General features: G+C 35.3%; 1 protein-coding gene across 1 annotated transcript in view; it reads left to right on the top strand.

Annotated features, from left to right (window-relative positions):
• LOC137652517 (uncharacterized) overlaps positions 1–12,007 on the top strand; it is a 19,294-nt gene extending 7,287 nt beyond the window's left edge. Inside the window, exons 2-3 of the mRNA XM_068385968.1 lie at positions 5,598–6,753; positions 10,263–12,007. Coding sequence (XP_068242069.1) covers positions 5,612–6,753; positions 10,263–11,796 — 2,676 coding nt within the window. The 5' untranslated portion in view covers positions 5,598–5,611 and the 3' untranslated portion in view covers positions 11,797–12,007. The remainder of the gene's footprint in view (positions 1–5,597; positions 6,754–10,262) is intronic.
• Positions 12,008–13,710: the final 1,703 nt, after the last annotated feature.

The following is a 13,710-nucleotide window of genomic DNA, read 5'->3' as shown; positions in this document are numbered from 1 at the left end:
GACATTTTTACACAATTCGAAATCCCACGTAGAACACTTGGAATTTGAACAGCCTGACATAAGTTTCATTTTATAATCTGAAAAAGGTATTTCAATATTGTCACTTCATAATTTTTTTTATTTTAATTGTTCATTACTTCTCTTGTAGTTTATCTGTTTCCTCTCCTCACTGGGCTATTTTTCCTTGATCTGTGGAGGAAATCATTTAACCAATTTGTTTTTATAAAAAAAAAATAATTGTATATATACAGTATATATATATATATATATATAATATATATATATATATATATATGTATATATATATATATATATATATTATATATATATATATATATATATTTAGAGAGAGAGAGAGAGAGAGAGAGAGAGAGAGAGAGATTGCAAAAGAAGCAGGGTAATCAAGAAAAGACAATGAATTGATAAATTAAGAAAATAGAGACCATAAGCAAGCGCTAGTAGAAGAACATGTCTGAGGCCTTTGTTCTGGTGTGGAATGGTAACAGATGACTGGTATATATATATATATATATATAAATAAATATATATATATATATATATATATAGATATATATATATATATATATAATGTTTGGTTGGTTTCGACCTGGCCTTTCATTAGAAGGGGCTAGCGTTCGATCCCAAGTATGAGGTAGAAATTTATTTCTATTTGAACACGATGTTGTGTTGATATTTATCCATATATATATATATATATATATACACATAATGAGAATGTTAACTAAAAATATATTTATTAATATTATTATTATTGTTATTACTAGTTAAGCTACAACCCTAGTTGGGAAAGCAGCAAGCTATAAGCCCAAGGGCTCCAACAGGTAAAAAATAGCCCAGTGAGGAAAGAAAACAAGGAAATAAATAAACGATATGAGAAGTAATGAATTATTAAAATTAAATATTTTAAAAACAGGAACATCATTAAAACAAATCTTTCATATATAAACTATAAAAAGACTTATGTCATCTTGTTCAACATAAAAACATTTGCTGTAAGTTTGAACCTTTGAAGAAGAAAGGATAAAGTGCAGTAGGGAATTTTCTCTTAATAATATCTCATCTTTTTCCAAATGCAGGTGTCTCTTTTGTACAGCTGTTTCCTGTCTTTCAAATGACCCATCACTCCAAACCTCTGCTCGTTAGGTGTGCACACTTGCCTGGCTTGGTTAATTTTAATGTTTTCAGTGAAATGTAATCAAGTAATAATTAAAACGAATTTAACTGAATTTATTTTAAATATTGAATAAATAAAAGCCAAAATATACTACTTAGTACTCTAGAAGTTTTATTCCAGCTGTGACCCAGGTTGTGGAATGATCTTCCTAATGGGGTAGTTGAATCAGTAGAACTTCAAAAGTTTAAACTTGCAGCAAATGGTTTTATGTTGAACAGGCTGACATAAGTCTTTTTATAGTTTATATATGACATGTCTGTTTTGAGGTTGCTAATGTTTTTAAAATATTTTAGTTGTTCAATACTTCTTATATCGTTTATTTATTTCCTTATTCACTTTCCTCACTGGGCTATTTTTCCTTGTTGGACCCCTTGGGCTTATAGCATGTTGCTTTTTCAAGTAGGTTTGTAGCTTAGCTAATAATAATAATAATAATAATAAAGTTTGTTCATAAGACATTTTTTAAAAATGTGTTACTACATTCTCTGAAGATCAATTTTTTTTTTAGCCGCTTTCATCCAAATTCTGGGAATTTTCTCCGGAGATATGAAATAGAAATTTTGAAAATACATTTTATGATACCTCATTAAATTTCGAAGTATCTCGAGACACTCTGTTTCTCTCTCGTTAAAGCTCCTGGCGGCATCTAGGTCTGAAATGGTTGCAGGTCCTGTGGGGAGTTGCAAATGTCAGTCCCTTGATATAAGGTGCATAAAACTGTCATCATTCCTTTTATTAGAGATCTAGTGCTCTTTAAGGGAGTTTATAGCCCCATTAGTTCATTAACTGGAAGTGGGAAGTAATGAAAGTGGGCAAATTTATATTGTAGATCTCAAACATTCGTATTTTGAGTGGACCAATTTAAACACACATACTGTACTTAGTTCCTGTAAAGTATTATGGAAAACAGCGGGAAGTAACGAAAACAGTTCCTGTAAAGTATTGTGGAAAACAGTGGGACGTAACGAAAACAGGCAAATTTATAGAATAGATCTCAAACATTCGTATTTCGAGTGGACCAATTTAAACACACATTTACTTAGTTCCTGTAGAGTATTATAGAAAAAATTATAATCTTGTAATTTATCCGCTATAAGCATCATCATCATCTCCTATGCCTATTGATGCAAAGGGCCCTGTCCATACAGTAACACAGCTATCACTAAACTGATATATGGTCTCATTTTTATTTTTAATTCCAGGCGATTTGATTTCCAAATTTTACTTAACCTAGTTATTGTCTGATTTGCAATACACATAGGATAACTATATTAAGATTTTTCATTAGCAGAAACTGGCTATAGTTTAATGTGGGCACATGTCACCAACTCTTTGCGAGATGTTGATTTGCGTCGCTATACTGTGTTAACGTAATCACCTGAATACCATCCCAAAAGAATCTTTGAAAGGGTGTATGATGTACAGTAGGAAGGTTTTTATTATCTACTTTGACCTTGCTGATAATTTTGCACCTGTGAATAACTTGCTTGATTCCATTGGCTGTTTTGTCCATTTACCAATTGTCAATATTGTGTCAAGTTCATTTAACATCCACTTGCCTGCTCGTGTGGCGCGAGTCCTTTTCTTTAGTCCCACTAATTCCTTCTTTACCTCATATTTTTGTCACATTACATTTATTTCCTGTCCCATTATAGAATTTTTTTTTATAGAATTAAGACTAGACTTAGTGGATTGCTCTGGCAATCAATATGGGAATACTGTTATCTCTCTTCAAAACAAGACGAGAGGGACTGTAACATACACTAATCTGAATAAGAAAGGAGTTGCTCTTACTGAAATCTTCCCCAACGCCAGCATCCTCATGCCCACACATGCCTCATAAGGATGATTTTACTCCTCTGGCAAATATGGCACACTTCACTTTTTATTTTACAAGCCTTCTTGACATCAAGGCAATATTGTCATTCTGTCGACTTTTAAGTATCCACGTACCCTTTCCTATTATCTTATCTGTTTTTATTGAATTAAAAGTATTAACTGTTGCATAGAAACATTTGTATGTTTTGAATAACTGCTGTATAAAATTATGATTTTTAGACACTTTAAAGATATATAAACAGGGCATTGAAAGATATAATTATAGGGTATCTGGAATATTTTGACAGGGGTATGTAGTTTTAACCCTTTTACCCCCAAAAGAACGTACTGGTACGTTTCACATAACTCATCCCTTTTACCCTCATCCACGTACCGGTACGTCCTTGCAAAAAACTGCTATTTAAATTTTTTTTGCATATTTTTTATAATTTTTTGAGAAACTTCAGGCATTTTCCAAGAGAATGAGACCAACCTGACCTCTCTATGACGAAAATTAAGGCTGTTAGAGGAATTTAAAAAAAAATATACTGCAAAATGTGCTTGAAAAAAATAACCGGGGGTTAAGGGTTGGAAATTTCCAAATAGCCTGGGGGTAAAAGGGTTAATATAAAGCATGTGTACATCTTTGAATAAGGAGGAAAAATAGCAAGTAACCTGTGCTATGTGGATTGAGAATGTTCATGTATGTCTCTATATTTACATTTGCTGTGTGATAAAGGACAGTTGATGTTGTGTCAGCTTGCAACCAAGTAATGATGGATATGCAATGATGTTATAGGAGTACTTTTGGGGAATTATTATTATTATTAGCTAAGCTACAACCCTAGTTGGAAAAGTAAGATGCTCTAAGCCCAAGGGCTCCAATAGGAAAAAATGGCCCAGTGAGGAAAGGAAATAAAGAAATAAATGAACCATATGAGAAAAAATATAATAAAGTATTTTAAAAGCAGTAACATCAAAACAGATGTGTCATATATAAGCTATAAAAAGACTTATGTCAGCCTGTTCAACATAAAAACATTTGCTGCAAGTTTGAACTTTTGAAGTTCTACCGATGCAACTACCCACTACCGGATCAGGAAGATCATTCCACAATTTGGTCACAGTGTATAGATGTCGGTACTAAAATGGCCTATGTTTATATAGAATTTTTTTAAAATAAGAGATGGTAATTTTGTGTAGAGAGATATATTTCAGAAGTGTTAAAACAGAGCTAACAGTCTGCATCGTCAGAATACAGTATTTGAGGAATTGTTAATACTAAAGTGGATTATCTGTGATTAAAAATAAAGACTTTGTGTACAATAATCAGATGTTCATAGTAAGGCTTGAATGTAGAGTGATTTTTATAAGACTTTTTGAAAATTTGTAAAGTGTAATGTTAGAAAAATTTGGAAATGCAGATGTTGACGTAAAGGATGAAAGTTTCCCTTATTTATAGAATTATTACATGGCATCAAATAAAAGGCATAGTGAAGATTACAGAGGTGGTAAGAATGTTACAACCGAGATGGTATGAGCACATTTTGAGGATGGATAGTGAGGAGGGTTTTGGAGGAACCTGTTAGTTGGGGAAGATCGAGAGGGAGGCAAAAAAAATTAGATAAGGTGAAGGATGATATGGAGAGAAGAGGTTTAGTGGAAGAGGATGCCTTTGAAAGAATTCATTGTAGGGGGGCATATCAGGCAACCAACCCCTTAATGTAAGGATAACTGTGGGGAAGAAGATGATAAGGTGAAGGATGATATGGAGAGAAGACGTTTGTGGAAGATGCCTTTGATAAAGGGCATGGGAAGGGGCATATCAGGCAACCAACGCCTCAATGTAGCGATAACTGTGTGGAAGAAGATGATAAGGTGAAGGGTGATATGGAGACAAGAGGTTTAGTGGAAGAGGATGCTTTTGAAAGAATTCATTGAAGGGGGCATATCAGGCAACCAACCCCTTAATGTAAGGATAACGCTGGGAAAGATGATTATCAAATAGCTAATGACAGATCAAGATGTTTATAGATATGGTACAAAGGAATGAATGATCCAAAAAATTCAGGAATAGTTTTGTGGGTTGGAAATTGCGCGAGGCTTGAATAGAAGACTTACTTAATTAGCTGCTATTGAATAGAAGACTTACTTAATTAGTTGCTATCTTTGGAAATGGTGTTGAAAGGATGGTACAGATAGTAATTACTGACGAATGAAGTTAGTTTTACGTCATTCTCAATTGAAGACTTTCAAATGAAGTGAAAAATCTTGATGTTTACAGTTAGATATTTGATTAAGATACATTGACCATATGAGGACTGACAAAATTAAGACCTCTGTAAATATGTTCAGTCGTCATTTTACGTTTTTCTAGATAGAATATTTCCTTGTAGAAAGTTAATAATCATATCTATGAAGTTTGGTGGAGCTATATAAAAGTTTGTAGGCCTCTGTCCATTATATCATATTATGTACTAGATTCATTGATATTTTATGACGATATAGTAATGAAGAAATGTTATGGTGATGAGGGGGTTTTTAGAATTTATATTTATATATATATATATATTTTTTTTTTCAGATGATTCTGCAGAAATGGTGAGATTGGGGATAGCAACAGGCTCTCGGGGACCCAGCGGTGAAAGTAGTGGTCATCGCAGTGTAGTTTCTACAGACCAGCACCTTTATCCTTATCCCGTAATAAGAAATGAAGGTGAACCCCACCATTCACAGCAAGTTATCTTGGGTCCATCAACAAGCTCCCAGCTGCAACATCGACTAGATAGTCAGTATGAAAACATTTTGCCACCAGACACAAGGATATCGCCCCTTCGTCTTCGAAATGAAGGATCACTCACATCCACATCAATTTCTCCCATTGCTTCTGGTAGCAGCAGTAATGTTGTTGCTATGGCAAGTAAATCTCAAATCTCGGGATGGCCAAGAGTCGCCCGTGATTCTGGCGATAGTGTAATTCGATCACAAAAACGTACTTACAGAGAAACTGAAGATACACCCGACAGTCATGAAAATTACCCTAAAGATGTTAAGAGGTGCCCCATGTGCCGATCTCCGTACCCCTCTGGTGTAGTACATCAGTGTCCAGCAACTGTACAGCATGGTAATAACTTCTATGGGTGGAGTGGCGCAAAGGAGAAAGGTTATGATAAATATAGTGTTCCAGATCAGCATGGGAATTCCTACTCATCCTCATATTCTGATAATATACCCCAACACATGACAGCAACAGAAGGAGGCTTGAATTTCAGCAACCGAGTTCCTGGGTTGCGAGTGCCAATGGTTTCAGTCAGTCCTCATTCTCTCAGTCCTAGCACTTCTAATTTACATACCATTCATCATGAAGACCAGTTTCCCAGTATGTCTAATCCATCAGTTTCAAAATCATGTGCTCCTCCACCCTTGGAGCGTATAGATCCTCCAAGGTCCCCGCGATGCCTGAGTCCAACTCGGCCATCCACTTCTCATGAGGGCTCTTCCATGGAGAGACAAGGCCAAAGCTCTCCAGTGTGGGCAGAAGGGAACTATGTCCCTTCATCATCAGTATCTTCAGATAACTGGGAAACCCCTACCAGTCTCATTTCACGGTTAAGTGCAAGACTAACGGCAGGGACAAATCAAGAAGACAAAAATTACAGAAACTGCCCTTCACCTTCAATGAGTGAAACTAGTAGTGTTAGTATGTCAAGCAGTTACTTCAGCCATCAAGAATCAAGCCAGTAAGTACTTCTTTTATATAATATTAACATTTTATATCTTACTGTAGTTTAAACTTTAAGCGTTTTTCTTGAATTTTCAGAACCGTAAAACTTTAAATTGCCCTATTGCAAATCTAAACAAGAACTATATTATCAAATCCATTTGAAGCAAACTAAGCTGTACTGTATTTAGCAGTGAGTACAAGCTCCCTCAAAAAAAAGATAGACTTGTATCCTTTACTATTTTAGATTTGTGGTTTCTTGTCCTCTGGATAAAATTAATGCGGGCTCATTTTACTTTGCTAGTTCCTTAACATTTAGGAATTGCATAAGAAATACAGTTGCTTTCTGAACTTACATATGGATTCCTTAACATTCAGGAATTGCATGAGAAATACAGTTGCTTTCTGAACTTACATATGGATTCCTTAACATTCAGGAATTGCATGAGAAATACAGTTGCTTTCTGAACTTACATATGGATTCCTTAACATTCAGGAATTGCATGAGAAATACAGTTGCTTTCTGAACTTACATATGGATTCCTTAACATTTAGGAATTGCATGAGAAATGCAGTTGCTTTCTGAACTTACATATGGAATATTTAACATGTTTTATGTTGACAATTATGTACCAAAACATTTGTAAGTATTTTATATGCAGTATATTGTTCTGCTCTTTATTTCTTTATTGGGCAAGAATACTCATGGATTGGTGGATCTAATTAAGGATAGTTTACTGGTGTTGGTACAGAGAGTGATCCAGAATGGTGATTTATCAGTTTCATCAACACACACGTGGCAGAGAGAGTTGATGGATTGTGTAAAGAACTTAATGGATGTGTCTATACAATCTACAAATACTGCCATCATGTGTAATACTAAATACTTTGCATAAATGCCAATTCGAAGAGAGCTCACCAGCGGTTAAATATCCAGTACATGGTCATAATCCCCCCCCTCCCCCCATTGGTCATGAATAAAAAGTTATTCACAATGACCACTTTTTCAAGAGTTTCAAATTGCCACATCACCTTGTACCTTCAGTGCAGGTCATTCTACAACGAATGAACACCGCATCTCCACTTTCAATGCAAAACTTTGAGTTAGTTTAGATCCATCAGATTATGGATAACCACAGGACTCAAGAGGTAAGATGACAGAGATTCTGTTTGACCTGTTTTTAAGAAACTTACTTCACTGCAGATCCTGTGAAGAGGATCTCTCTACAAACCATTAAGGCAGTCCTCCGTCCGAGATAGGTATGCTTAAGTCATCCATATAAAAAGATGTTTGTGGAACTACTCAATCTCTACCATGAAACAGAAACCAGATCCCAAGTAAGGAGGGATTCATCTCTGCATTAACATTGCCATATTTTTTTCATGAACTTGAAAAGAGAAGACCAGTAGGATTTAAGAAGGTTAATCTTGCAGCCCAAAGACATGATTATGTAGACCTGTATGCAGACCCCTCTTTTCCAAAATCTGCTTCCATTAGTGTTCCAGTAAGATCAGGATATTCTTCCTTAATCTTCTGAGTAGGACTGTAGGTTTAGGAAGGTTACTATTTTTTTAAGTTACATCAGTTAATGAATATCTCTTATCTTAACCTGGAAATTTCATCAACTGCTGCACAGAAGACTTCACCCACTGCTAACATTTTTATGCAGGGAGTGTCTTTTAGCTGGTGGTACACCTACTTGAACATTATAAAACATAATTGTTCCAGCACAGGAACTTACCTCGAACTACTTTCATAGGAGTTACCAGGAACCTCCTCTCAACCGACCAGAGTTTTGTGTAGTTTACCCTACTCCCGTTTTCTGTAATGGTAGGCCTAAGCGGAAGGATACGTGCCCTGAGGGCAATGCCGAGGCAGGCCTTATGTGAGCTTGGGTCGCGACCTTCAGTAAGTTCTCTGATCGCGTCGTGATATCATCTCGACGCTCCTCATATCTCAGTGCGACCCTTTGTGTTGTGTACCGCGTGTGTGTCCACGTGGCTAATTTTCTGTAGAGGTACACCTACATGAACATTATAATACATAATTTTCTGTAGAGATTTACCATCAATGCACCTCTTGCCTTGTGCTGTAGGTGTTAACTAAAGGGTCTTTGCAGTGCCCATTTGGTCCACTTCTACTTGACCTATTTATATTTTCTTATTTCCCTCCAGCTATGGGATATATTTTTTTATCTTTACGTCGTAGTGCAGCTTAAGGGGTTTCAACGTGCACCTTGAGGGCGAATGCCCGGTCTGACTCAAATGCCAGGTCATATTATGGATCTAATTTCATAATAAAAAAACAGAATACATAACTGATATTTTTAACTTACGTTTAAAAAGACTAATTTAATTACTGTATCATAAGCCAAGTAAGATATGAACCAATTAATGTCTGAAAAAGTCATGAAATGACATTGCTAATCAGCAGGAGTCTGAGGAGGACTACGCTGTAAGGCTATTCATGCATGGTTTAAATAGGTAAATAGTTTAATGTCTCTGCGAGTTATTAAGGCATAAGTAAAGCAGGAAGTTTGTATTTTTAAAACATGAAATGTAAAATTATTTTGGTTTTCTAAAGAGTTAACAAACATACACAGTAATTTATGTTGCTTATTCATTAAAAAATAAAATCTGCCTATTCCCTTGAAACTTGAAAAAAAGTTAGTTTTTTTTTTTTTTTTCTCTCCAAATCAACGCCATTTCCTCAGGTTTCCACATTAGTGAAGAAAGTTTTGAATATTTGTTGGTGTTCTCTTAAACCCTTTTGAACTCCAAAATAATTTGGCACTCAAGTCTCAAGCTCTGTTTATGAACATTTCTCTTATTAATCTTAGCACTTAAAACTATTAAAGGTAGGACTTAACATTTCTTTTATAGAAAAAGCTGAGTAAATTAACTGTTATTGATATGCAGTTTTACATGTCAAATTTTCTTATACCATTGATAAATAAAAAAAAAAAAACAGGTAATAACTGTATATAATAATTCCTCCAATTATAGGACTGGGAGTACCTAAATCATGTGTAAAATATGTCCAATGGTGCTCAAGAAATTGACTATTTTCCCCAAAAGGGAAATTCGCTTTATTTTAGGTTTATACATTTACTGTAATGTTAGGATTTAAGTCTGTTCTAGAACATGCTCACTGCACATTAATATACTTATTTTTGAGATATTGCACGATTGCAGCATTGGCCCAAACTGTTTGAATTGCAATGAAATGGTTCAAGATGTAAGGTTTTTTTTTTTTTTTTTTTTTCAAGCCTGAAAACTCAGACTAGACATATTAAGACTCAAATGATTCTGTTCCTATCATTAATTTTAGCTTTTTTTATTTTCTTACGTTCCATATTCTTTTTCCTAAATTATGCATATAGTATTTTCAATATATTGTACATTTCAAAGAGGAACTATTGCTAACTTGTTCCACTTCAATTGAGCTAAAAACGCCAAAAACTTTACTTAATCCGTTTTGATTGAATACAGCTATGTAACAAACTAATGTTTCAACTTATTTTACAGGCCTTGCGATCCATTTAACATGGCTCACCAAGAACTAGTAGAAGAATTTTCAAAGACTCATGCACCACCCCCTGAAACAAGCAGACCAAGCATGAAGTCTCACACGACCGAAAAACCAAAAGAGAGACAGAGTCATAAACGAGGAAGAAGGTACACAAGTAGCGAAAGCACCTCTTCAGATATCAACGTTGGAGACTTGAGTCTTCAAGGATCGCAAGATTCCGATTCAGATGATAATTATTCCGTCGGTTACCTAGACGAAAACGGGAAACTGCCGGATCTGGATACCCTTCTTAAGTACATAAGGGAACCGGACCTCACTCCCTACTCTTTAGATAAATCTTCTATTGAGAATTTTTTAGAGCCCCATGAAATTGGGCACATTAATCATCTCATTAAAAGTGTGTCCGATGCCATGTTAACTATATCGCTTCCTGAAACTCTGTATAAAAGTAAAGGATTTACTCCCTTAGACTACATGGACATCCACTTGAATTGTGTCTTACGTCATTTTTTCTTTGTTTTTAAGAATGAGGATTTTTTGAATTTAGTGATGCACGACCAGATTGCATTATTGGATGGATGTACATTGCGAGCCATACAGTGCACTAGTTTATACTTATTCAATAAAGATGCTGGATGTTGGCACATTCCAGGAGGAACTAACAAAGCCAACCATCCCGTAATCCATGTTTCAGACCTAATGAAGGTCTTCCCTCAAGGGTTTGTCACTAGAACCCATGAATTGCACTGCATTGCTGCAAAATTAGGATTTGACTGGCCAATGGGAGTCATAGCAAGTTGTATTTTGATGTATACACCTTTAAAGAGAGTAATTCAAGAAATAGAAAAAATTGATGTGCTTCGAAATAAGTATGTAAATCTGTTGCTCAAGTATGTCACATGGAAGAATGGCACATACAATGCTTCTCTATTATTCCCAGAAATTTTAAAACTATTGGATGCATTGTTGCTTCACGTTGAAGACTTTGCTTCTATAACGTTAAAATTAAACGAAGAGGAAGTTATTGCTGTAGAGGAGAGGCTAGCAACGCTCACATTGTCCCAGATGGCCCCCTATGGATGTCAGTCAAATAAATTCAAGGAAAAAGTTGCATCGTGGTCTACCTTGGACTGCGTGAAACTGGGAGATATACAAAAGCGACTGTGCATGGCTATGCACATGAGCATGATGGAATCTGCCACTACACATTATTCGACGAGTTCTGGATTGTCGAAGGATGATCAGATAATTACCACCCAGTGTAGAACACTGCCCCAGTTGATGCTACCTTCGTCAGTGGAATGTTCTGATGATAAGCTTTTAGAACACAGTGGTTACTTGAGTTCAAAAATGGTGCAACAGAATAAAGAGATGAGAAATATTAGTGCTTTGGCTCATAAAGACTTAATGATGCTTAGAAAATTTCTGGAAGAGGTTACAAACAGAGAAGGTACTTTGGTAGTGCAAAATATTAAAGAAAAAATGGATTCTAATCAAATTAAAAAAATTATTAATAAACTTTGTTCTTAACACACTGCTGTAGTATAATTGATATAGTGTACAGTACCTGTATTTTTAAACCTGCTCAAATTTATCTAAAATGTATATAATATTGTTGTACCTGCCCATAACCTAGTGAAATGTGCAGTATAGAAAAATTTTACTGAACATAAAAAAAAAAGATGGTATTTATTGTTGAGAACACTATATAATTAATATAAAGTGCCTAAGAGTTTCTTAATTATGTTCTGTGATTTTTCCATGGAGTTGCTTATGTTTGAATCATTGGTATTTGCCACCTGTAGTGTTTTGAAACGTAAAATGTACCTACTAAAAGTTTCGGTACACTTATGGGCTTTCTGAATGTGTCTTGTCCATGAAATGGCGCCCCCCTTAATGGGACAACCTTTAGAGTTAGCACAATCCTTGTCAAGTGAATTTTCATGATGAACATGAATTACATGTACACTGTTTTCGTTTTCAAAAATTTAGAAAGGTAAATTAAATGAATTTTCATGATGAACATGAATTACATGTACACTGTTTTCGTTTTCAAAAATTTAGAAAGGTAAATTAAATGAATTTTCATGATGAACATGAATTACATGTACACTGTTTTCGTTTTCAAAAATTTAGAAAGGTAAATTAAATGAATTTTCATGATGAACGTGAATTATATGTACACAGTTTTCGTTTTCAAAAATTTAGAAAGGTAAATTAAATTAATTTTCATGATGAACGTGAATTATATGTACACAGTTTTTGTTTTCAAAAATTTAGAAAGGTAAATTTAATGTAGTTGATATTTTATGGTTTAACTGTAATCACGTAAATGTAAATTTGTTATAAGTTGTTTGGTTAAACCTTGGAAATACTTTATTTGTTTTAATTCTCATTTATCCTGGCTTCAGATTTTTAATCCTAAAATAATGTTTTTTTTTCTTTGTAGGAAACTCTTTGACTCCATCGGGCTGGCCTTTATGAATGCTATTTATGGCTCTCTTAAGTTGTTACCCAGTTTACCAATGGGATACTTAAGTTGTTACCCAGTTTACCAATGGGATACTTAAGTTGTTACCCAGTTTACCAATGGGATACTATCATTTACCAGTAAAGCAATCTCCCACCTTGACTAGTTGTTACTACAGGCTAGCAAAAAATTCTATCTCGATCGGATCGTCAACTCAATCCAGGATTAACAAGCAAAATAGAACCATGGCATCTCCAGATAAGTCTCGACCCTTGTAGAATACGAAAGCACCGATCAAATCACCAAAGTTCTACCTGAAGCTGGTGCCACGGTCACAAAACCCAGTTTGTTTCACTCACAAATGAGTGTAAGAACCTCCACAAGGACACACACCGACACTGGGTTCTTTGCTTCCATTGGTACTGGGGCCAAGATAGGTTAACTTCAGGCAATGGTACTTGCATGTCATCATTCTATGCAATGAATGAAAACTCAGCAGGCAGAGTATAGACTGCATTCAACCTGGGGTCAAATTAGGATATTAATTTGAGGCTTATCATGGAAACAGTTTCCATGGTAACTCTTCAGGTCTGAGAATAATGCAAGTTTCACCGGGTTCCTGTTGTTAGTGCTGCTGTCGCTGAATCAATTGGCAGTGCAGATATACCTCATCTGACACATAACTAACATTGTCTAGAGAGTTGAGGTAGGATCTACTCAATCGGTTGGAGTGAAAGGAATCCCTCAATATGATGAATGCAACAATGTTCCCGAGGAAGAAGTAATGATGATACTATAAGAGCGGGTTAGAGATTTGAGGGGCATAGAAGCGCCATTGCGATCAATGGGCATTATCCTTCCCTGAATGAGAGCAAAGATCTTGGTGATCATTGAGTCAGCCTTGAGGATCTATACCTCCTGAGGTACTGGATTAATTCGGGTGGTGTAGGGTCAGCGATTCTCTACATTCTCAA

This window comes from Palaemon carinicauda, chromosome 13 (genome assembly GCF_036898095.1).
Source record: "Palaemon carinicauda isolate YSFRI2023 chromosome 13, ASM3689809v2, whole genome shotgun sequence".
NCBI lineage: Eukaryota > Metazoa > Arthropoda > Malacostraca > Decapoda > Palaemonidae > Palaemon > Palaemon carinicauda.
This window is presented reverse-complemented; position numbering and strand designations above follow the sequence as displayed.